This window comes from Seriola dumerili, unplaced genomic scaffold (genome assembly GCF_002260705.1).
Source record: "Seriola dumerili isolate Sdu_G_001 unplaced genomic scaffold, Sdu_1.0 BDQW01000091.1, whole genome shotgun sequence".
NCBI classification, from domain to species: Eukaryota; Metazoa; Chordata; class Actinopteri; order Carangiformes; family Carangidae; genus Seriola; species Seriola dumerili.
In genome coordinates, this window is record NW_019174346.1 from 3,904,487 (window position 1) to 3,930,194 (window position 25,708).

At 38.5% G+C, this 25,708-nt stretch overlaps 3 protein-coding genes across 4 annotated transcripts in view; 1 reads left to right on the forward strand and 2 right to left on the reverse strand.

The window, feature by feature from the left end:
• Positions 1 to 1,040: 1,040 nt before the first annotated feature.
• Positions 1,041 to 2,989, reverse strand: LOC111222237 (ATP synthase subunit g, mitochondrial-like). The gene is made up of 3 exons (XM_022745885.1): positions 2,853 to 2,989; positions 2,265 to 2,425; positions 1,041 to 1,241 (listed from the first exon to the last, which is right to left on the reverse strand). The coding sequence occupies exons 1-3, from the start codon at positions 2,902 to 2,904 to the stop codon at positions 1,143 to 1,145; spliced, it is 312 nt and encodes a 103-aa protein (XP_022601606.1). The 5' UTR covers positions 2,905 to 2,989; the 3' UTR covers positions 1,041 to 1,142.
• Positions 2,990 to 3,858: 869 nt separating this feature from the next.
• Positions 3,859 to 10,549, reverse strand: LOC111222315 (Na(+)/H(+) exchange regulatory cofactor NHE-RF4-like). The gene is made up of 11 exons (XM_022746007.1): positions 10,511 to 10,549; positions 8,244 to 8,271; positions 7,412 to 7,476; positions 7,102 to 7,313; positions 6,798 to 7,002; positions 6,544 to 6,680; positions 6,174 to 6,378; positions 5,896 to 6,092; positions 4,848 to 5,057; positions 4,503 to 4,712; positions 3,859 to 4,389 (listed from the first exon to the last, which is right to left on the reverse strand). The coding sequence occupies exons 1-11, from the start codon at positions 10,542 to 10,544 to the stop codon at positions 4,354 to 4,356; spliced, it is 1,539 nt and encodes a 512-aa protein (XP_022601728.1). The 5' UTR covers positions 10,545 to 10,549; the 3' UTR covers positions 3,859 to 4,353.
• A 5,136-nt stretch (positions 10,550 to 15,685) lies between these two features.
• The window catches only part of cltc (clathrin heavy chain), a 32,676-nt gene continuing 22,653 nt past the window's right edge, over positions 15,686 to 25,708 (forward strand). The window contains exons 1-3 of one of the 2 annotated variants that reach the window (XM_022745916.1): positions 15,686 to 15,972; positions 24,674 to 24,881; positions 25,322 to 25,324. In XM_022745916.1, the coding sequence (XP_022601637.1) occupies positions 15,931 to 15,972; positions 24,674 to 24,881; positions 25,322 to 25,324 (253 nt within the window). In that variant the 5' untranslated portion in view covers positions 15,686 to 15,930. The remainder of the gene's footprint in view (positions 15,973 to 24,673; positions 24,882 to 25,321; positions 25,325 to 25,708) is intronic. The other variant, XM_022745917.1, reaches the window with a different exon arrangement.

Consider the following 25,708-nt stretch of genomic DNA (forward strand, 5'->3'; position numbering starts at 1 on the left):
GAAGACATTGTTGTGTTTTCGAGATTATTTATCTGTTTTTCCATAAGAATATTAGGACTGGGCAAAGGGTGTTATATATACACTATATTGGCAAATTAAATAATTTAACTGATTAGAAATGATAGGTTTTGTTTTATATACATATAAATAAGGAAATGGCACTACTTGTTTGTGTCTTAAAGGTCTAGAAAGTTTCAATCCTTATGAACGATCCATATAAAGATATACATTTTCAAATTTATCTTAAATTATTTAATTGGTATGTGAACCATCCCATTTATAATCACATGTAACTGTGAATCAGCAAGACACCTGCTCTTAAATAAATAGGAGCACCATCACCATTTGAACACTGACAATACTCATGGCTCCCTCTGTTGGTTGATTAGGGGAACTGAAAAGAAATAAAAAAGTAATTACCACTGACTATGGCTGGTAACACTGTTGTGTTCTGACTGCATCTTCAAATGTGCATATGTCAGTAAACAATCAGTTTCTTTTTTCTTTACTGCAAAAACATGGTTAAGAAAAAATTCAATCCAAAAAAATTTAGGACATTATCGAGCATGAGTCAAATGAAGAGTGACAACACACATTTTCAGACTCATTTTCTACAGGATGTGATTAAATTTTTGATGTGCACACCGATCCATAAAGTAATCGTTGTGACATACTGAGTTTGTCTAATAACGATCTCACCATTAACCTACAGGACATTTCCACAGCAGAGATTTTAACTTGTCACAATACCAAGCTTCTGAAACTGAAGCAGCTAAACAGAATCCATATTCATTTCATCATTTACACCTGAGCTTTTTCTTAAGTGACACATCAAAAGTATGAACTAAAAACACTTATTATTATAGCTCTTGGGAGGAGAAAGTACTTCATACCTTTATTATTCTTATTTCCTTTAGCTGTATACTGCCATGTGTCAAGTACAAGTGCTTACATGCTATATGAAAATGAAAATCTGTAAAATACAACCAAAAAACAATCCATTATACAGAGAAAGCAAGGAGTCAGAAAACAACACTGTAGTCACTTTAACAATAGACATCTATTTATTGGTTCCCAGGATTCTTGCAGGAAGTTGAGCATACAACGCTCAAGAGAAAAAAAAAACCATGACAGTCCAAAATTCAGACATTATAGCCAACGATGCCTCCCTTGCCAATGCACTCTCCAATGTAAAACCACATCAACACTTCAGTGGCCACCAGTCCATTCCTGACAGCATCCTGTGAAGAAACAAAAACTTGACTTTGATTTCCCTCTGGATAAAGGTAACAAGTAAAATGTGGTATTTGCCACTGGTGATAATGTTACTGTCACTGTGATCCTTGTGGATTATTTAATCATGTTTCTATTTTGTGTAATATTAACTATATCAATGAAAAGAGAATAATACTGATGAATTTCTTCAATGCCTTTTTGAACATGCAATGATTCATCGATTTCTTTGCCAGAAATCTTTTGTGTCATGGGCAAATTGAATTTTAGGACATTTCACATCTAGATTGACATCAAAATGTTAATAATGGGTTATTGCGAGCTGTTGCAGAGACATCAAATAAAATAATAAATTATCAAACTTCCTTCATCAGTGATAATGATCAATATGCATTTCTGATTACTGCTGTATTTTATCTTAGCTGTATTGCTAAGATTTTGGCTTCCACAACAATTTTTAATCAAAGTTTAAAGAAAGAAAACTGTTCTCAGGGAGGTCTCTGTGTGAGCAGGACATTCTTTCTGGAGGACAATTGTATTTTACCAAACACAATTCAATAATACAATGTTATTTTTCAGTGTTGCAAGCACTGCAAATACTCTTTTAACTGGCATTGCAGTGTGGTGGCAGCAACGAATCTCACAAAACGTTGACAATTAAAACTAAAAATATTTGCACAGCTAGACTGTATTTAGGATATGCGAGTAATATGGTTTGCTTTTTAAGTGATTTTTTTCTGAACCTTTATGACATTCACAATTTACAATTAAAGAAAACTGTTGCTCAACAAACTGCATACTAGTTACTAATATGACATCAGAAAGTATCCACTTTTATGTATTGAAATTTCTAATAATGAGCCATATCATTACGATTTGATAAAAAATACGTGAAATATTTTAAACCAGTCAATGGAGACTGACAGCGAGTTGATATCATTTGAGGGTGTGAATTGTGCATATATATATATATATATATATATATATATATAGTCTGTCTGACAGGCAATAACACATTAACAACAACACACCTTCACTGTGGTTTGACCGAGACGTCCTGTCTGTACACCCTTGATTAGGTTTGTGGCTCCCTCGATGGCCTTGGGGATCTCGGCAGGGGTTGGGGGGACAAGTTCAACACGGGCATAGTGCCAGAAGGTTGCTAGCCGAGGTTTGGAGTAGGTGACAGCGGCTAGAAGAAGATAAAATATAGCAATTACTGCACGCCTCTGGTGTTACTTTGCACTACTGCTCCAAAAGTTAGCTTTGAGCTGCAGCAGAGCTCCCTCTATGCTACCCGGTAGCATTAGCTACTTAGCCAAATGGCTAATGGGCAATGAGTGTAAACAATACAAGTCACTAGTGCTAGCTAGCCACACAACAATTTAGTAAGATAAGCATGAAAACATGAAATGTCAATTAGTTAAGTGTTTTTCACTCCAGACAACATTAGCTAACGTTACGTCCACTTCATTCTGTTGATGGCTGGGTCGCGGTGTAACTGACTGACAGCGACGGCCTAGCTACGTCTTGTCAATACAAATTACACTAACTACGACTCAGTTCTCTATTTTTAAACACATTATATAATATTAGAATTATACAACAAACGGACTTACCGCCGACCAGCGTGGGTACTTTAGCGACCAGTTTTTGCACTGCCTGTGCCATGTTGAAATGTTTGTCGATGCTAACCGCTTCCCCTGTTCCTGCTAGCCGACTGAATGTCACCTCCAGTGGAAGGACCCCAGAGTACAGCTGACCACACAAGTGCCTGTACAGAAACACCCTGAGAGGTAAGACCTCTATGTACAGTTATGGTTTACAATACAATATTTCATGTAAAAGCGGGTCATAGCATCCTGACTTTTCCAGAATTTCAATATAATTTTATTCCCACTCTCCCTACAGTGCCTTGCGGTTCAATTACAGAATCCAACAGTTGATAGCTAATTGGATGTTAATGTACAAGCTACATTTTTGCGAGACGGTCACCAGAGGGTGCAGTGAACCAGACCATGAGAGTGTTGTTTGTTGGGTATTTTACGTCAAGGCTACAGATAATTGATAGGAACATTAATTAGAGTAATATGGATAAAAGTTTATGTAAGTGAGTTTATGAGTGATAGGCATTTTATAAGAATATATATTCAGGTTTAAACTTTCCAGGACTCATAACTGGTAAACGGATAACAGTAACAATCATAAGACTGTACTTAGGTTGAAGAAGGTACATGTCACATCAGGGCGTGATCGGTCACATCTCAGCTCTCAGATCTCACTGCCACCAAGTAATGTCATGCTCTATTAGAGTAGATCTGTTCAGTTCCATGAAAATGTTCATCAATAGCTACATAAAGTCTGCTAAAACACTGACATTTTGCACATCAACACTTTCATTTTTGTTTAGATACTTGCATTATATCTTTTCGCACAGCCCTTTTATGTCTTCTGTTATATATTAGGCTGTATCATTTTTTGCGATTTCAACATAGCAAACAAAGGGTGAATATTCAGAGACATATAGGTAAGATTACAAATTGCAGTCAAGAACATTCATCAAACATTTTATTTCATTTAAATTACATATAAATAATACATAAAACACATACACTTACAATTTTATTTTACATAGTATTAATTGGCCATACCAGTGTTTTTCCCCATTTATCATCAATACTTTATATAACTGCTGTTCATTTTCTAAAGAATCGTAGTAATAGTAGTTTTCCAAATGTTTTTTCTGCTCAAACACACACCCACTGGTTTCTTTTCATCTCAGTACAATAGGAAATTTAGTTTATCATGGTGCTTTAAGATCTGGAGCATTTAATCTATCTTCTGCTTTATCTGATTGAGCTCATATGTGGCAGACAAAATGTTCAACATCTCTAGCTGTGCAGTATAATACCAAACCAAAAATACATATACATATCATATGCAAATACACATTTACAGTTTCATTTATCTTTTTTCTCCTTTGTGAAACCCTGATTAGATTAACAAACTCTTTGCCAATAAGTTAATAATATTTGTTTTTTCTTGTTCAGCCCAGTTTGAAATCTCCTCAGTAGACATATGGGATGGGAGAATGTCTTCAGAATGATGTGTCTTTGTTGCTCACAACCATGATATCTCATTGTTGTCTTCCTTCTGCTGAGATACAAATGAGATAATATGGTGAAGGTAGAGGTCATTGTTGAAGTGATGAATATGTAAAAAAAGATTGTGTAGTATACACTGTGTAATCTTTTTTCTTTTTTTTTTACCTCAGTGACATTTCTGGTTGGTGTGTCAGTCTGCTTCATCTTGTTATAGCTAGTCTTATCCATCACTGATAGTGAAAGAAAAGATCCTCCTTCCTTCACAAGCATAATCACATCTTCCAGATATTTGTCCTCCACATTTTCTCCATTGACCTCCATCACCACATCACCCACAAGTAGTCCTGCACTCTGCCCAGAGCCACCAAAAGCCACCTGCAAGAGAGAAAATTAAATCTACCACAACATTTGACAAGAAAACATAATATCCTGAGCTGTTCTCTTCTTGTTCTTTGTGCCTCAGTAACAAGGTAATGTTGACTAAGGGCAATAAAATATGTCATCACCCACCTGGCTGATGAAAGTCCCAGGATTCTCTGGGACACAACCCAGATTAAAGCCAAACCCCAAAGGGCCTTTTCGGAGAGAACAGAGTCTAGACTTGCACGAGCCATCCATTTCCTTTTGTACTGACTTCTCTGCCTCAGAGGCAGGTGCACTGCTCTCCTCTTCTTTCTCAGCTGCAGCATCCTCACAGAAGAGAAGAGGTGATAGACCCAACTACAGAAACGAAATGAAGAAAATAAATACTTACTGAACTGAATGAAAATTATGTTTAGATATGGATTCATATTTAGAAATTTAGAAATGTTGCCACACTGCTGACTTGAATGTGCCCAGGGGGTCTGAAATCTCAGGGTTAAGAACCATCATCACACACACACATTTACACACAGAACAATAAATGATCGAGTAATAAATAAAAACAATAAAAAATAAGACAATAATAACAGGAACTGAGGAAACGCTACCAATCTCGCAAATTTGCACTGAGGAAACATTGAAGACTGGAAAGATAATGATAGAGTATTAAAGTGAGTAAAACAAGATATAAAAGGCAGGATATTAACAATCTAATAAAAATGAAGACAAAATAGTAAAGATAAAATAATAAAATGCCACACAGTTAGAAGACAATAAAATGTGTAATGTAATGTAATCAGGTAAAAGGAGTCCCTTGCGTTTGAGCCGTCCAATAATGGAGGTCGGTGCTCTCAGAGCAGAGCAGGATACAAACAGTTCAATGGGCCACTTCTGAACGACTAATGTAATGTAATATTAACAAAATATAAAAATTGCCCTAACTTTAAATACAACAATAAATTTCAATTTCAATAAAGTTCATATAACATTATTATCATAATAAAATATTTTTTCACATTGTTTACTCAGAGGACATTTTAACTGACTTCACTTCACTTTTATCTAAGTACATTTTTCCACAAGTAATTTTGCTTCTATTTGAGTAAATATTTCTAAAATACTTTTACTTGAGTACAATTTTCCAGTTCTGTTCTCACCCCTGTAAAACATATAAAACAGTTTTGGTGATGCCCACCTGGGTGTAAAACTCGAGCCCCTGGGAAGTGATGGTGGTGAAGGTAACCTGTTGTTTATTCTGTCTCACTCTGTCCACAATCTCCTCGTGCGTCACTGTCTCCACTGACTCTCCATTGATCTCCAGCAGCAGCTCCCCGTCCTGCATACCTGCCCTTTCTGCTGGACCGTCTCTGTCCATCTCACGCAGAACATGAGCTGTTGTTCAAAAATACACAGAAATGTATTTAATGCTTAGAATGCTTGTGTTTTAAGATTTGCACTCTTTTTGTCTCTTACATGTGCGTCCTGCTGGCGTCTTCTCCAGCCGAAGGAAGAAGCCGTAGCCCTCAGGCCCAGAGACCAGGTGGAGTTTTCTGGCCCTATGAGGCAGGTTGTGTGGAACAGCCATGGTGGGTAGGATAGGCATCCTCTGTCGCATGTAGTTCTTCTCACTCTCACTGTCAATCACCAGGATGGTGATGTGATTGCCACATTTTTTCATCTACAGCAAAACATTATTTATTATTATTAGACAAGGCTGGATATAAATCTCATCTCTGTGTCGTCTGTGTGTGTGCTTCTTTTTTTTTTTTAATAATAGCCATTTTTGGAGAAATTCAGCAGTGTGACTTTACAAAATAATTGTAAGAACAGGTTGACTGTGTACCATCCTGCTGAGTGCTGAGTGTGTGAGGTCGGACACTGTTGCTCCGTTTATCCACACCAGGCGATCTCCCTTACACACCCCTGCCTTTTCAGCTGCCCCTCCTGTCACCAGGTTCACGGAGAAGCGACCTTTCTCTCCTACAGAGCACAAACAGGAGGAGCAAGTGAATAACACTGCACAGACTTCAGCTGAAAGCATGTTAGACATCCAATCTTGATCTTTGGACTTGCTGTGATTACAAGAAGCAGCGTTACCTTCCACAGGCGAGAAGTTAATGCCCAGACCGGAGACAGGATCTCTGGTGATGTGGCAGAGTCTGGGTGGTTTACAGTCCTCGCCCTTGTGTGCTCTGACCAGGTCTTGGAGCTCTTGGCCTCGCAACACAGCCTGCTCATACTCCTCCCCATCCAACACTAATAAATATAACTGGTGTCCACTCAGCTTTATCTTCCTGGCCACCTTATTCATGAAATGGGAAACACCGTAGAACCAGTAAGAATCTCATGAGTCCTTCAGAGAGATTTCTGTCCTTGTAATAATGTCAGAAGCTCCTCTTACCTCAGGGTGAGGAACATCGTCCACATAGCAGTTGTTGACTTCCAGAAGCCTGTCTCCATCTTGAAGGCCACTGCACCCAGCCACTCCCCCTGACACCACCTTTCTGATTATGTGACCCTGACGCCCCCTCTCCACTCGCAAATGAAAGCCATAGGACTCCCCTTCCTCTCGTTTAAGAACACACAGACGTGGGCTGGGTGTCGGCATGGAGTCTGAGCAGGAGGAGACAGAAAAGCGCTATCACACATAGACAACTTTCCTCATGTTTGGATACACAGGGTATAGTTGGAAAATTATGCATGCAGGATACCTGCGTCGTCTGTGATGACCATCACTGGGTTGTCTATTCCCTCTTTAGGATTAAATGTGAATTTCCTGCAAAATGAGAGGTGGAAGACATCTAACCTTTCAGTTACTGATGACTATCATCACTTTCTGTAACTTGGAAGGTGAAGAAAAGTCCACTTTCTTTATGTTTATGACCCTAACACTTTATTTGGATAGATACAGAGAGTTTACATTTCACTATAGTCTTTGTTGAACAATCTAATGTTCAACTAATGTTCAGCAATGTGTAGGCAAACAGTCGATCAACAATTAGTAAACCATTTAATGGTGAGGGTGAGGGTGAGGGTGAGGGCAACAGCTGAATGGTTGAATCTCATCTAATAACCTGTTTAAATGTTACAAATACTCTGTAGGTTGATCCAATTAAAAGCCATACTTATTTTTCTAAATTTTGATTTAATTAATCATTCAATTGCATCAATTACGAACACATTACAAAACTTACTGCATATTAATTGCACAACTTCTCCATTATCATATCAGTAACAGAAGCATTTATCTGTGTATAGCAGGTCTTATCTCTGGCCCAAAGTCTTAAAGATTACTGTACTCCAAAAGTCAAAATGCCAAGTCAGATATAACTTTCCAAATTTCTGTCAAGCTCTGTGTACTCAGCATTTATACGATATTTGTTTGGGCAGACTCGAACACTGTAATTTGGTTTTCAGGCTAAAGATCCAACTCTGTTCTATTCGGTGCCTGATCATTGTAACATTAACATTAACTTTACGTTATGAGGGTATTTCAAAATGTATGAACATTGGTGCAAACAATTAGAGGAAAAGCATACTTACTCTGTCAACCCAATGATTTCCACCAAACCTTGAAAATAAAAATCATATGAAGTGAGTGGCTTTAGATCCGTACCCACACATTTCCACACATATTTACCATACTGATCGTAATATGTGATGCAGTTTCCATAATAACTGATGGCACAGATGGCAAGTAAAATTTTGTAGAATAGCAATGCAAACTGTACATTGTCATTGACTACCAAATCACAGTATGCTATATTAATTTGAACTTACAGCTCTGTGAACATCTGCGTGGTTCTGTCCACTAAACTGTGACACACAGTAAGATTGTTGTGTGAGCCCTGGACATACAGTATGTGCTGACTATGACTAACATCAGAGGCACCATAAAACAGGGTTTGACTTTGTGTGATTATCTTTAGTCTTTGGCCTCTCTAAAAGGGGAGGGAATTTAAAGAACATTAAAGTCCTCAAAGTTACAAACATCTGGGAGAAAGAATCTAAATTTGTCAGGACCTGGCACTCCAACTGTTAGTCAGGCAAGCATCGTTTTTACGTAAATCAACATCTGTAATAAGTCTGCTTTGAGCAGCAAGACTGAGTGGGAGTATTTATCAGAACATGCTGACTGATAGATAACTTGTCACAAAAAATACACGTAAGTTTCCTAATACAAAACATTCTGGTAGACATTGCTTTTTCCAATGTGGCACATCTGGGCCATCGTGAGCAATGTCTTTTTGCTGTTTAAGCATGGCTTTAAAAAAAACCATCCCTCTTACATAAATTATTGACTCATTAACCGAGCAATTCAATAATTTCAATTCATTGAGTGTAAAATTCATATTTACACAGATGATACAGTTTTATACTGCATTGCTGATTCTGAGAGAAATTCTGAGAGCCCTCCTTCGCTGCACTGCAAGATGCTCTTATCTTGGATTAGTACTTCATGAAAATAAACTAGATTTCTCCAGATGAAAAAATATAGATTTACAATAATATACATACGTCCTGGCTGAGTGGGTCTAACACAGAGAGGGTCACAGAATACAAATATCTTGGCGTCTGGCTCAGGGAGAAAATGACATTTAAATATCTTGAAGGAAAACCTTGTTGATAAACTTGGCTTTTTGTACAGAAACACAAGCAGCTTATCTCTGAGCTGTAGGAAAGGGATTGTTAGAGCAGTTTTCCTCTCAGCTCTGAACTATGGGAATGTCAGATACTGTGTTGAGGCCCCCGACTTCTTTTACCACTCTGCTTCTCCTATAAGATAAACTTTGCTGGCGAGCCCTGTCTGAGAGCCATATAGTACTTATTTATCTATAAAGCCTTGTTGGTAAGTCTTCATATATCTCATCTTTGCTGCTCTGGCACTTTGGCCCACACTTAACTCACTCCTGGAACTGGTTGATACTGCAATACTGCAAAATGCAGGACACATGGAACTAATCTTAAATGTCACCTTGTTATATTTTTTTACTCTGCCTATCCTTGCTATTTTGTTTGTTTTACTCTGCAAAATTGTTACCATGGCTTTTGTCACAAAAGACCACGTGTTCTCAGCTCACCTAACTTGTAGAAATAAAGGTTGAATTTTCATCCTACACACTAAACCGTCTCTGTTCTCTTATATGTAACATTGTTGATCTGGGTGGTTCATCATGTCAGTGATAAGAGAGTCCTTGCTTCTCTGACACAGTACGAATCCAAACAAACTGTTACGATAATGTAATACACAGAATCTGTGAGTGATCAACGACACACTCACTAACTCTCTACTCCCACATGAAACCCTTGGCTCACATCACATTTACGTGGCCGAGCAGCCTCCTCTCCTGGATAGCTTATACCACAGGCACTTCGGTGGATCACTAATGGATCACTGTTTGTTTTTCCCCACCATAAACCTTTCCTTTAATGTCCTAGGACGTAGTGGTCCTCCAGATACACACAAAGACAAACAGCTGACGCTCAACCCGGTCTGCTGATGATCACCATTTAAAGATGTCACTTTTTAATTAACATTTGGTAGCGCTATCCAAACGATTGTTCAACAAGAGAATGTATAGAATTCACTTTAAGATCTCTATTTCATCAGATGTATAGATGTACGGAGCACAATAGAACACAAACATGGCACAGGCATAAGACATACATAGAAAGTTCCAAATATTTAAAAACAAATATAAGAATATAATCAAATATACTAACCAAAAGGACAAAATTAATGACACAGCTCATATAAAATATTCTAAAAAACAAAGATGAAATAAGCGCAGAAGGTGTGAATCTAGTACCTGTACTTGATCTCATGTTGTGCCTCTTTCCCATCAGGTCGGCACCACACAGAGGGCTGTAATAGTGGGAGTCCTCTACGTCCAAGTATTTGTTCTGACCACAGACAGACTCCTCCCCATGAGGGGGACACCAAGATTAATGTTTAATCTGTGTGTGAAATTTTGAGCACACATATCTCTGTGTAACGTCTGCGCTGCATCGAACCATCTGAAAAAGACATAACAAAATCTCCTTCCCTACTGTTCTGTCACAATAAATGATGTTCACCTTGTTATTCTGAAAAGTTATGGCTATCTGTACATGTGTGTGTATCAGGACATGGCTTCATTTTCAATGGTATTGATAGTGCACTTAAAACTGAATAGATGCAGACGAAAACTATTAAGGAGAAAACAAACAACAGCAGAACACAGTTAAAAATAGAGACAGTATCTGTGCCTGTTCCCATGAGAATCAAATCCAAAAGTGATTGTTAGTGTCAAGGCCAAAGCTGGGTGACAAGTTGCACAAACAGACCTTCGTTCCAACAGAAAACTCCAGAGCAGTGATTTACAGTTCAGCTGCTGTGGCAGCAGATGGAAAGTTGCTGGTGCACATGATGAGCAGAGGACAGCGGGAATGAATCAAAATTTACGCTTAAGCAGGATGATTTGTCATAGGCACTTAGGCAACACACTGGGGATGGCAGGTTATTAATTGGATTCATGTTGTTGATTGTGATTCCTCTTTAAAAGTGATGACTTCCAGCATCTTCAGTGTTCAAATGAGCTCCAGATTTCAGAAAGTCAAGAGTCAAGATGTTCAACTCCAATGTACTTTTCTGTCTGCTCAGACCTCAAAGAAGACAGACTAATAACCCATGAACAGGACATTATGTGTATTCATTATGCACTATGACACAATGGCATTCCTGGTGAACACCTTTTCTTAACACGCAAATATGTTCCAGATTTGAGTTGTTATTTATTAATAATTTCTTACCAAATATGATTTATATTATCCCCCTATGAACTTAGGCGGCAAGAATGAGGCAAGAATAAATGTATGTCTGTTTAAACAAGAAGATTTTATGTTTTATGTTTTTATTACTAATAAAAGCACCCTTTACGGTTTATTTGATTGGTTTCCACCCACCCCAGTTATCCAACCAGAACAATGTGTGACTGTGTGTTCATGTGTGTGTATGTTTAGGCGACAGAAGTGCTTTGGTTAAGGGAAGTACTGTGCACATAGATTTGGTCACATAGACATGGAACTAGAGAAGTTTGCTGGTAGACAGATTACACCTTCTACAATAAGGTTATATTAGAGGCTGAGCATGTGGCACTGCAACATGTTCAGGATAGTCTCCAATCAAAACTATGGCACTATGGGGAGTGTGAATAAACTTCACTTACATTCTCTATATCGAAGCCTTGATTTTTTTATTGTCCTTCGGGAGTTGAAGATGCTTTTTGTGCGTAAATCATCCAGTAAAGTACTGACAACTGCTATAAATGTTAGTTAAGTAAGTATAGGTTCCCACTTTTAAGTCTGTCTTCAAACAATACTCACATGCACACAAGCTTTTTGTCATTGAAACTTTCCCTATGTGCATACTGGCAGTGAAGAGGGAAAAGGGATTGCATTCTTAATTTCCGCACATGGGCAGTGATTTCCTCATCTTTTGCGTTGGAATTGAATTAGGAAGGGAGCACTGCCCGTCCATTATGGGAGAGGAGGAAGGATTACAATAACTCTTTCACATGAGTTTATGATCATTGCATTAGGACAAACAACAAAAAAAACCTATGAACCTTTCTTTTAAACTATAATTGTGACACTCATTTGAACATGAGAACAGATGCAACACATTTCAACTGTATCGAGGGGGAGTCAGCAGTGTCGAAGCCTCTGTCCACTAGATGGCAACAAAATCCATATGAATAATGTCTGCACTGCACTGAAAACAGTTTTACCATTTTTATTGAAATAACATTCATTCCGATTAAAACCGTTACAATTTGATCATATTCTAGTATTTATGACAAGCTCTCGATGTATTTATTTACAGGTTTGAAGAGGTTTGAAACAGGTTTGACCTCCCTAATCTTTTGAATCCTGGGATCAAGGTAGCAGATTCATACATTTAACCAAAAAAGTACCAACACCAATAGCCCAAAATTGGAGCAATTCACCATCCGCATCTTAGATTTAAGATTGTTTGACTTTGTTGGGTTGAAGTTATTTGAGTCCTTAGACTGGTATGTGTGACCAGTGACTAACTAATCTTCCTCCTGCTTTAAGGGAGCAAAGGCCCACACACAGTCAATTAGTAACTTCACCTCAGCTGGTGTTCAAAGGTTAGGCTACAGTATGCTGCATGCCGCTGAAGAGTATCTTTGAAAATGAAATGAAAATATGGTGACTCAGGATGATTTGTTACAGCATGACTTTACATCATGCATCTCATTTAACGTCAGTAACAGTTTAACTTTGCACACATACATAATAGAGTTTTACTGTCCTCACGCTCATGTGACAGTGAATGAGTGAGCTGAATGAACTTGAATCTGCTAAATGACAGAGAACTAACGGAAAGGGTATGTGTATCCAGTAAGTTTGTGTGATGACACTCTCCTAACTTCTGCTTTCTTAAAGTGGAGCAGAGGGAGTGATAGAGAGGGAAAGAGGAGAGAGGGAGAGAGCAGAAGAGGCAATGGGGCCTCTATTGGACTTTTCAATCCTGGTTCCGGATCCAAGAGTCAGCCCCTCTCAGTCATCCCTGATGGGATCCTCCCAGCCACAGGAAGACACAGAGCTCCCATCTGTGCCTAAATCCTTGCCAAAGCACTAGAGTGTACTCGCGGTCAAAAATCTGTAAAGTAGACAGTTACCTTTTTGTAAGCTTCATCCCATTTGCTACACATATCTCTAGTCCAAGCACGGCTGCTCTTCTGTTGGCCTCACTTGACTCTTCACTGAGCTGCAGGGGATGACCTACAGTAAAGAGAGATAGGGACATCATGTTGGAGGGTCGATAAGGAAAGACAAGGGCAAAGGCTGCAGAGCTACCACCGCTGTCCTCCGTTTTGCATGAAGCCTGAAGCTAAATTCAGCTTCAGCGGGCCTGTGTGGCATCCTTGCAGAGAGGCCGAAGGCCACTCTTTTATCATGACACACATGGCTTCTCTGTGAGTGTCTGTGTCTTGTGTTTCCTCGGCCTGTGAATCCATGGCAACAGCAGCGTGAATAGTCCATTCAGGACCACTACACCCTCTGCCTCTGAAAATATAGAAGAGTAAACAAATTGCACAGTTGGTTTGGTCATGTCCACACAACAAATAGTTTTGTTATTTTATTAAACTGGGTCCCAGCAGGGAAATAAAACTCTAAATCCTATCTTCTGTCATCCCAAACAGAAATTCATTCAAATTCAAAATTCATTCAAATTCATGATGCTCTGGAGTGCAAAACTACTGATTTAGTTGTGGATTCATCATTGGTTACTCTTAACCACTTGTGTAAAAATATCTTTTGAATTAAATATTTAACATTCTACAATTATTTAACATTAATAAAACTTGGTCAAAGCATGTTTATGATGCATAACTCATTTTTCGACCATTTGAGTAAATTATACACCCTACCCCCAGCACTTCCCCTTAACATGTTATTATGAAATATTTCTTTTTCTTTCTTTCTTTCTTTCTTTCTTTCTTTCTTTCTTTCTTTCTTTCTTTCTTTCTTATGTTACTGTACAAGATCTAATGTATCTATATGTAAATGTAAATGTTACTGTAAATGATCTGAGCCTTTCATTTGGTTGGCATGGCATCCATTTGTTTTTGTTTTTTTGCAATACTGTCTTCATTTTAGTTATTATTGATTAGATATTAAAACAATGAAAACTTGTAGTATTCTGGTTTGAAGTTGTACTCTCTCATATCTCCCCATCTATTATAGAAATGAACAACAATAATCGTCTCAGATGACCATCAGTCTTTATTAAATTGGGGTTTATTTTCTACAGTATCTCTATACTATTGTGTTCTCCAATGAGAAATTTGACGATCTCACTGCATTCGTCAGGCAATATGATGTGTGATCGATATATGCCGTGTACTACTTTTCTTCTGACCGCACTTTTCTTCAGAAGCCATAATTGCTGGCTTAGCAGAATGAGATCTCTGCTAAAAGGTCAGTTCATTCGAGAGATCGCGTTCCTAGCATTCAGTTTTATGTTGAGCAATAAGTTTACATCCTCTGCCAACAGAAATTGTGGATGTAAAAAAGGGAAACGATCACTGGGGTGCACACTCCACCCAACAGATATTGCATGATGCTGACCATAACACACACATCCTGCAAAAAGACTCTGATGAAGATCAATTTGTCCCATGTAATTTTAATTTCTCAGATTGTCTTGAGAATATTAACTGATGCTTATTAATACATTTGAAAAAAAAAACAGTGCCAGAATATCATAGAAATATCATCATTATATTTAGTGGTGCTTGCAAACTTTGAATGCTGTAGCGTAATAGTTGGTGCAGGACAACTATGTCAGTATGAAGAACCTGTCAATTCATCTACTTGTGTCATGAGAAACAATAAATGCTGATATAAATGCGTAGCAGGACGCTAACACACACACATGCTGCATACACAAATGTATCCACATTGAAAAGGTATGTCTCTTACATTTTGACCGCATAAGTGAAACGTGTGGTAAAAGGCAAATAAATCGAGGATATATATGATCATGTAATAAGAAAAAGGCAACAGTGAACTCGAATGTACATACAATAAATGTTGAACAGATGCTTGTTGAGTTCAAAAATAAAGTTGAATTTCCGACTTTTGGTCCGAGCTTTCTGATTGGCTTAAAGGAACAAGTGTACAACGCGTAGGAATGACGTTAATATACAAATACGAATGATGTGGCAAAAATCAAAGGGCGAATAGAAAGAAGTAGTTCCACTTTTACATTTGTTCTCATGTACTTTAATGTTGACGTCTGGTGTTGCTGCTTGGTATTTCAAAGAGAATATTAAACATTGTAAATATACTAAAGCAGCAGTAATTATACACAGCATAATGTACTTTTTTTTTAAATTGACTCCGTATCCATCCGCCTTATTGAGTGCACTTCCATTTCCGGGATGTTTTCTCTGCTGACCAACCTCCACCGCCATTGCAGGTCCAGGGAGTCGGTGTAGTGGCAGCCAGTGGTTAGCTAGGGGAAGCCCGCAAGTAAACATTTAAGGGACGAATAAAAAGTACCATCACGCCGACAGCAGGTTTAAAACAAGGCTTATAATTAATTCATTTGGACTTTAGACTAGAGGCTCCCTGGCTGTCCGGCTAGGATCTGAGAGAGGAAACCGTAGTTTGTTAGCATTAGAAGAAACCGGAGGAGAGTGAGAGAGGAACCGCCATGGCTCAGATCCTGCCTATTCGCTTTCAGGAGCACCTGCAGGTATTTGGATGAATGAATGGTTAAATTGTTATGTAAAGTTTGTCTTTCAGTCGCAACTAATACGAGATTCTAAGTGGCTCCAGAGACTTTTCAAAGTCTAACAAGCTAACTTAGCTTTCGCGAGCTATGCTAACTAGCTTGGCAGGGTGGATGACGTTTATCTTAGTTAGCATCTAGCCTTTTTGCTAACACTTTGACTAGCCACCCCCGTTCATGATGTAAATGACGAAAGTCTACAATACAAAACCAGAAGGTATTTATAGTGTTATCAAGTTGTAATCAGGAATGCTGTGTTAACCTAACCTATTGTTAATAGGTAGGTTTATCGACCCTAAAATCACTGTGAAGTGAAGTGTTCGTTTTCTCGGAGTAGATACTGCTTTACTACAAATGGTTATTGTCAATGCTTAGAATAACCATAAATGTTATATTTAGTCATTAACTTATAACTGTTCTGACATGATTGAATCTAATTCTATCCAGCACTTCCCATTATACAGTGGCGTGATGGGTAAATAAAAAGTTGAAATATTTGAACTTTTCTAGTTATTTGTATGACGTAGACAAGCCTTAAAATATGCATCGCCCGATTACTTTGAAAGTGATTTTGCCGACCTCTGAAGGCTGTCACGTTGGTAGGTTGTAGAAATGGTCATGTGGTGTGTTGGCTTGTCAGATAGCTGTCCGACTACCCATGTTGAATGACTTTTAGCCAAAGTTGGCGGAGGCCAGAACATTCACTGAGAATGACTTCTGTTTAATTCTCTTTCTGTTGTCTCTTTCTTTGATATGGCAGTAATGAAAGTGGTATCACATATTTTTGTACTACCAGGCAAACAGGTGTTTTCCGTGATTGTGCAGCCCTGTGCACTATCAGGATTGTGCTTGCTTCTGGGTTTTAAATGGCCACACCTTTACTGTAACCCCAATAAACTACATGCTGATCTGGTTTAGGAAGTGGAACATGCTTATGTATTCAGTCTGGAGTGCTGACTTTCAAGGTGTAATGAATAAATCATCAATTTGGTGTTTCATTCAAGCTTCAAATTAGAAATGTGATCTGCCTACCCTTTAGCTTGAAGAAAATCATTTGTTTATTCAGTCTTTGTATTTGTTTTCTAGCCTGACCTAAACTCAAAATACCTCACAGTCTAATGAGACAGATACCTATGGGCCTAAAATGTAGACAACTTACTTGGGAGCTGAGTTGTTCTCATCGTTTTTTTTCTCCTCTTTCTTTCATTTCTAAGAGGCTCTGTGTTTTTTGAGCACTTTGTACACACTGATTACTGAAAAGAGGTCAGAGGTCAAGGTCAGTACCATTGAACTCAGTGAAAGCTCAGCAGGGTGAACGTTTGAATCTAGGCCTCCTGGTCTTAAAGAAACTATTATCCTATTTACAGACGGTGTTAGATTAGCAAGTATGGTGCTGTTTTTGTTTAAATCAAGTGGATTTTGTCCTCCAGTACAAAGCTGACTCTTTTTCAACTAAGATACAACATCTTAGTTTATGTTAAAGAAGTTGATGATTTAATATGTAGGCCTATCACCAGACATTGTATAGACACTGAACTTCACAAAGCTATGCAAAGATCTTTTGTGCATACAGGTACAATGAAATTATTAGTCCTCTTGATTGCAGAAGTAGGAGTGAAAAAAAGCGCTATACAGGAGTGGTGAATTACAGTGCTTACTGAACATTACAATTGAACTAATATTTTATCTTCAGTAGAGGGAAAGGTCTGCCCAATCGTGCCCTGACACAACATCTTTACAATGAAATTATACTGGTAGTTTTTGAATTTAACTGTTAAGATTTAATTCAAGGAACCAGAATATTTCACATGGAACTTCAAGTAGCTTCTTGTCATTCGTAGTTGTTGATATGTTTTACTTTTATGCACACATTTGCATAATAATACAATAGCTTGTTGCATATTTTTCAAATTACGTACTGCACTCTAGTTCTCAGTGATATGAACAGCCAAGCTACGACTGAAGTGTGCTTTCCCTGATTTGTGTCATTGGCACGTCACAAGGTCATTTTGTGTGACTAATCAACTCCCAAGGGATCTCCAGCAACTATCACTAATGCATGACCTGCATATGCTGTTTCATGCATGTTTCACAGCATATATCACTTGATCATGCAGAATGGACGATGGACAACATGACCTAAAATATACAAATTGTCACATTTACCTCAGTGATGCCAAGTGTGTTTCCTTTTTTGTGTTGACATATTTCTAATTGGTTTGTCCAGAGGAGTCTGAGCACAAGAGCACCCAGGGAGCAAAAAGGAAGCCAGTTTATTGGTACACTAGAGTCACATGATCCTGGAGTGATTCAAACTGATATGAGCTCCTGGTTTCTGCTATAGTGCATTCAAGATTTCCCACATAGTTATAACAGTATGCAGGCTCAGCAAAGCATCTACAGCTTTATATTTTCAACCAGCCAAATTTTCACGTTGCCATCACTTCATCCTCCTAACTACTATATTTTTAAACTTAATCATAGAACTTAAAGTCTTAAAACTTTACTCAAATAGCCTAATGTGATAAATGCATAACAGCTTTGTCATTTAACAATTTAGATTTTTGTAGGCCTCTGTGTTATCTTGGGACATTTAGAGTGGGCATTCAGATTATTTAGTGTGACTTCTCTCTAGTCTATTTATTTTATTTTTTGTTTTTTGTAACTAAAGGTTAAAGATGTTGGCATTTTCTGCAGGACTGTGATTTTTTTTTTTCTGCAGCTACTGTAGAGAGACAATTTACAGAACCAGCATTTACCTTGGTCCTCTCTCTCTATCTCTCTCGCTCTCTCTATCTCTCTCTCCCTTCCTTTCCCTCAAGCTCTGCAGTTGTGTGTCCTCTGTCATCCGGTCAACTTGCATAGCTTGCATTTTTATATATCATCCATTTATATAGTGTAGTGTAAACTCCAGTTAGAGAATTTTAATTGCTGTGTGATGTATCTTAGCACCTCACATATTTTCTCACACAAAATAGTACACACACAGTTTGTCATGTTTGTATACTGGGAGTAGGAATAGGTATCATTAGGATTTTGTTGATTACGGTATTTATCTTGGGATAGCTGTACACATAGTTTAATAGCAGGCAAACTGAAAATATCTAAACCTATTTATTAAATGAATGAATGACATTCACATATTCTCAGGGGTTGACTGTCTGTAATCTTTAAAAATTGATTCTATTGATATAATAACAACACTGTGCTCATTCTTGACAAATGCTTCCCTTGCACATGTGTTTCATAAGAGGGTTTGAAGCCAGGTTTCCTTTCCACTGCCAAATAGGCACTGTTGATGATTTGTGGAGGGAAAACCTAAAGCTTTAGCTTATCAAATATTGTGTTAATTTAACATGGTATTTAACATATGATTTTATGATTACATGTTATAACACTGTTATTTTACTTTCCGTGCATACATGGATGTTTTGTAAGTGTACACAGTAATCCTTTTGTGTTTACAAAACATCACCAGTTAACTCTCCCAACTAAAGCAATTGCAAAACACCCCTAAGAACATTTTTGTTAAATGTGTAATATCTAGTTTACATTTTGGAGGCAGGGGTTTTCAAATGTGTCACAAAATTTGCAAATTTATCCAGAATGCAAATATACGGGAAAGAAAAAATGTGTGTTGATGGTAATCATGTTCATTCATATAAATGTTGCTGGTTGGTTTAAATTAGATGTTTGTGGTCTAAGAAAGGATTGAGTTTCCTGAATACACTTGAAATATGGAACTTAGGCTGGCACATTCATTCAGATTTATTTTCAGTGATGTTTGATAGTAAATCTTATCTGTTTGTAGCTCATACACTTATGTCTCTACTGTTTGACTGGTGGGAAGAGCATTAGTTTATTGTGCCATGCTCTTTAAATATCACCTTACAAGGTGCGCATGTTACACTTTGAACTGTGCTAGTAACTGACCAGCTGAGATCTCGTGACAGGCTGGTGAGGACACAGATTTCCTGAACACTTGACATTCTGCAGCGCTGTCTAAATGGAAGATAAAGCATGCATATGGGAGAAAAAGGAAACTGCAGTCCCAAAACCACCTCAGCAGAACTGGCCTGGAGTGGAGACGGATGGGCTTCAGAAATCCATGCAGTCCTTCCTTCTTTTCCCCCGTCACTTTATCAGTAAAGGCAGCCCTCTTGCTCCTCACCCGTGGGCTGGTCACATGTCCCCTGCCAGTGTCACATGGTAGTGGAGGAGGCAGCACTGGGCAAGCCTGTTGTTTCAGTCCTAGTAGACAATGGGTCCCTGGTTTCCTGTTGTGGAGCACTGCAATGAAGTGCTGCAAGCCTCAGCACATTACATAGCACATCCTTCCCTGCCCTGCCTTGAACTTTACATGTGTTGGACACACATACAGCTTTTTTTTTGCTGAGCAAGATGCTGCTTTCCTTTGAAAGAAGAGCATACAGGTTAAGTCAACAGATGGGATTCCCTTTGGGTCATTAAGAGTAGTTCAAATCTGCTGGCTAATTCATTACCTCTGCAAGATTCAGTAGAAACCATCAGCATTAATTTATGGCTTTTAATGGAAATCAACTTGTTTGACATAGTTTCCTTACTAGAGAGCACAGTATTTCCTGAGCTGGATCAGCACAGTCCTCACTAGGGCTACATGATATATCAGTTATTTGTATTGAGCAAGAGTTGCATAAAAATAATGTTATTGATTTTCAGTCCCGTATCAGTAGATGCCTGATATATTACACCAGTAGCAGGGGAGCTTTCAAGGGTCCACATGCTGAAGAAAAATACAAAGATGTTCAAATAAATGATTGTTACATATTTTATTACATGTAGTTCATATTTGAAGAATGTAATGTGTATGGTTTCTACTGGCATATTCACCATTTGTACTGTGTAACTACAACTGATTACTCTATATCTTTCTTGGAATATTTGTATTTCTTGATACAGACTTTGATTTAAAATAAAGGACCAGTCAGGACATTCCTTATCAGAAGTTTTTGCGACCGGTATTGGATAATCATATTAACCTGACTAATTGGTATAACTGCAGTAAATTGTCAATAAAAAGTCCAACAAGGTAGCAATAGATAGACTCATTTCCTCACACTGTCTTGATAAAATTACAGGACACCTAGCGATCTCTCCTCTTTATTGATTAGCATAAACCTAGGAGGTTTTGGTGAGGCTAACAGAACATGACAGTTTTGCTCACTGTCTCTGGTGTTAAAATATTGCCTTGCAGAGACACTATTTTGGGACATGCCCTACTATAATGTCATGTCATTGAAGATGCAGGTCTGAAAGAGATTAGAATGAAGTGAAGCAGAGAGTTGGAGTTAATGATTTGTCAAGGGACTAATGCGTAGTGTAATTGTGAGTTACTGTGTCTCTTTCTGGCATTTTGTTGTTGCCATTGCTCTCACTAGCTGTGTGTTGGAAACATTAGCCCCCAGGCTCTCTTGTAAATTGATTCTGTTCATCCTCTTGACTGTGCTTTTTTTCCTTTTTATCAGTAACCACATGTTTTCTTTATCCTTTAAAAATATAAGAGAACTTTGGGTCTCATATTTTCATCAGTAGTTCCTTTCTTTACTTCTGAACGCAGTTAGTTTGTTGATTGTCGAAAGTATATGTGATGCTCTCACTCTTCCCTCAAATTTGTCCTGTCTCTCCTGTGCTCTCCCCTCAAAACCCTTTTGTTAATTAGCTGTTGATGAATTGAATGGCTTTGGGCTAGCATCTGCCCACCTAGCTTGTGCTAACTACTAGGCACAGCAACCCCAGGCCGGGGCAGGCCAGACTAAACGACTAAATGGTTTTCCACATTGGTTGTAGCTCCACTGGTTTGACCTGCTTTCACCCAAATTCCTACTCATTGATGTCACAGCAGCATTAGCCCACAGCAGTGTTTAACCACGAGGTTTCCATAGAAAACCAGTCTGACAGACCAGACCGTGGTGTGGTCCGTCTTCCAGCAGTGCAACATCTGTCTGTGTTTGTTGTACTTTATTTCAAGAGACAGAGGTAACATATTCACTGTGATTAGGCTGTGCTGCTCTTTCCTGTGTTACGAATGCCTTTCATTGTGAATGAAATGACTTCCTGCTGATCCCAGAATAGATGACAGATGGTAGAGAAGAGTTTTCTAGACACGTAAATCTGTCTAGAAAACTATTGTGTAATAACAGAGGGATAGTCCTCCTTGCCTGCTTAATTTGTAGACATGCCCCAGTCTGGTTTCCAGAGATTAGAGAGTTGATTTAAAGAAAGTCAGACAGTTAATTCACACGATGTTAGAGCGCAGAAGCACCACATGGGGTCTTGTGATAATGTTACAAAAGAAGAGTGCCCTTGGTTTGAATCCAATATGTCCATTTGAAGAAAGATGGGAGCTTTTATAGTGCTCTGATGAAGCGAACTGTTACAAGTTATTACTGAAAGCAGATGTTTTGAGGGTCTACAGTAAATCTCTGCGGGCCCTTTCTCTTTGTCTAGTGCTTGAATAAATGTTGCCTCAGTAAACAAGGCTTCCGTACTGGACAATGGCAACGATAAGAGGCATGGAAGCTGCAGCTATGTTACTGTATGATGTCACCCTTTGTTGCAGTAAAAATGTCAGTGTTTCAGATCAGTTTTCAGTTCTTTCCTTGTAGCCGGTAGTAACTACTTTTTCTTTAAGGTAATTTATTGCAATGTCATTGAGAGGGGACCAGGTTACTCGCTAGTGAAAGAATGTGGGTGGTGCAGCGCTGTGGGGAGGGTGTGTCCTACCATTGAGAAAAGGTGTTCCCATTTCGTTGAGCAGTTCCTGGAACTGTGGTTTGTGTTTGCTGATTAGGACTCAACTGTGGCAAATTGCAGACAGTGGAGCCAGCGTTTATCATTAGCGAGCCTCAAAATGAACACTCACCACCAAACATGTCTCGGTTGTGGCCGCGGCTGAGGAGACTCCCTGGCAGAGATCCAATTTGTGTTCACAAAACTACTCTGGACATTAGAAAATTTTAAAATGCGGGGGGGGGGGCACAAATAAATAATCTGCAAAAATTTATGGCTGGTTAAATTAAACTGTCATTATTAGTAGCTGTTAGAACACAGATCATTAGAATGTAAGTTTAACATTTCCTTCTGTTTGTCAGTGATTTTTTTTAAATAATGAAATGTTTGATGTCTCACTGTGTAGAAATAAATATTTTTGTGAAATTATGTCAAATCAAAGACAAATAATGTGACCACAAAAGATTTAGCTGCACATCAGTTGTCTCAAGGTGATGATCCAAATAGCTGTAGGTAATTATACAACATCTGTACATCTGTGCTGTATTACTGATAGATTGCAAAAGTAGAGGAAATTGCAACATCAATACGTGGCCTATGGGAAATGTTTCTGGTAGTTTCATTTCCTTCAGGCTTACTTCACAACAGCAAAGCCATTTTCAGTCGATTAGCAGGAAGACACAGGAGTGGTTTCTGTAGTAATTGTATTTTGTCATGTACCATGTCCAGTGATATTGTTTTGCTGTAGTTTGATATTCAAATTGTAACCATGATCCATGGTTTGTTCTTGTAACAGTCTTGACACTCCTGCCCAGAGCTGCTCTGGCATAGACATCCAGTGTGGCTGCCTTCAGTAGGAGTTCTGTGTCAGAGTTTGTGTGAGGCAGGCAGGATGCCCTGTTTCCAGCCTTGGCAGTAAGCTGGGCTGCACAGCTAGCTGGTGTTATGTGCTGCAAAGCAGTTCACCTGCAGTCTCAGGCTTTTCACATGGATTAAACCTCTTTATGTCCTGTATCACATTGTTGTGCTGTGTTGGGCTGCAACACCAGCGAGTCTGAGAAACAGAGGTAACACTGCTGACCTTTTATCCATTCTCTGGTTGATTGTGTTCGATTTAGGATTGAAATTAGTGTTTCATCTCATTTAGCTTAAGATCACACAGCATTAAGCAAAAATGATTGTCAGGACAGATGTCACAGCAAAATTATCCTCATGCAGGGTGCTTCACGTAGTCTTGACTAACTACATCTGGACCAAATGCGTTAATTTGCAAGAAGTCAGACCACATTAGTTGCTGATAGTCAGACTGCAGTGTGACTAAAGTGTTGTGTAATATGGTTGTAGATTCCTCTTTGGCCAGTGCTTTGAGACTTTGGCGTTGGATGAGCTCTCCACCCAGCCCATTTCTCTAACTGTTGTGATGAGCTCCATGTGTCCAAAGAGCTGCTCAGTGTCAGGCGTGGTGACCTCATTGGCTGGCTGTGGTAGTGCAAAGCAGCTGAGCAGAGAGTCAAAGCCTTCTTACTGGAAACTATTGTTGTTTGGTCAGCATCAGACATTTTAATTAATTCAACTATCAAAATCATCATCGCTATGCACAATGTTAACAAAGTACGTAGCTCTCCAGCCTCAGACTTGAAAGTCACTTACTGTTGTCTGACATGTAAGTTTATATTTCCCCCTTTATTTTGCCACATAGTTTCTCTAGCTACTATTGGTTAACACTGGAATAAACTACCTTCTTCCCAAATGACAGTCCGAAGGGGGTTGCGGCAAGAAGAATAAGATCAGATCTCAATGTTGTCATAGATTATCTTTGCTGATCATGTCTTATTTAACTGCAATTCTTTGTAGGCCATTTCTGTTCAACCTAACATGTTTTTTCCTTTTCCCAAAGCTCCAAAACTTAGGGATCAATCCGGCCAACATTGGCTTCAGCACCCTCACCATGGAGTCGGACAAGTTCATCTGTGTCCGGGAGAAGGTGGGCGAGCAGACTCAGGTGGTGATCATTGACATGGCCGACCCCAATACACCTATCCGCAGGCCCATCTCTGCTGACAGCGCCATAATGAATCCCGCCAGCAAGGTCATTGCACTTAAAGGTATGGCAGAGTATTGGCATTACAGAAGCCACATTTCTCTAATTCAGTGTAGGTGTTACCTGAGAAAAAGAGAGAGGACTACATTATATTACTTCAGTGTTATATTTTAACTAAACCCCTATAAGGGGCCTGCAGCATTCAGTTCTGACATGTTTGTTTAATAAAGCAACATTATCCATTTAACAATTAAGAGTATTTCAAAATATTTTCATCTGTTTATGTCCATACACATCCAGCTATTTTAGTTTTTCCACTATGAAGTAGTTTTTATTGGCCAATGTGTATGTTTTTTCCAAACATTTGTCCTGTAAATATTCAAAATAGCATATTTTTATTCTTTTTGTTCAGCATCCATGATTGCTTTGACTTTTTTGTTGTTTTTGTTTTTGTCTTTTCTATGTTCTTTTTTTTTACTTTACTGCTTTCTTATCTGTTTGCAGACGGTGAGTTGAAATTTAACTACTTAACTGTGGAAGTAAAATCCTGTTTTCAAGACAGTATTTATTTGACAAATTGTACACCTCCGAAATGATCCCATTCAGTAAAAGAATATCTAGAAAAAAGAATATGAAGTAAGCATACAGACTACATTGATTAAAGATAACATGACTGCATCTACCATTTTGTGCTACTGGACTATTTAAACTCAGGTTTTGGTACAGTACTCTTAAAGCCTGTAAGTTATTGGCCTAGTCTTAAATCTTTTCATATTTTTAACCAATATCTGGATAATTCTTTGGAACATTTTCCACATCTAGGCCATTGAAAATATCTCTTCGTAAACAGGATTTAGCTTTCATAGCCTTATAGCTTGCTGGCATCCATCA

Coding starts and splice junctions, on each gene's coding strand:
- LOC111222237 (XM_022745885.1), bottom strand. CDS start 2,904: ATGGCACAGGCAGTGCAAAAACTGGTCGCTAAAGTACCCACGCTGGTC. Junction 2,426..2,852: donor AGTACCCACGCTGGTCGGCG/GTAAGTCCGTTT, acceptor ATCTTCTTCTAG/CCGCTGTCACCTACTCCAAA. Junction 1,242..2,264: donor TCGGTCAAACCACAGTGAAG/GTGTGTTGTTGT, acceptor GTTTCTTCACAG/GATGCTGTCAGGAATGGACT.
- LOC111222315 (XM_022746007.1), bottom strand. CDS start 10,544: ATGGGAAAGAGGCACAACATGAGATCAAGTACAG. Junction 8,272..10,510: donor CAACATGAGATCAAGTACAG/GTACTAGATTCA, acceptor TTTATTTTCAAG/GTTTGGTGGAAATCATTGGG. Junction 4,713..4,847: donor CTGGGACTTTCATCAGCCAG/GTGGGTGATGAC, acceptor TCTCTCTTGCAG/GTGGCTTTTGGTGGCTCTGG.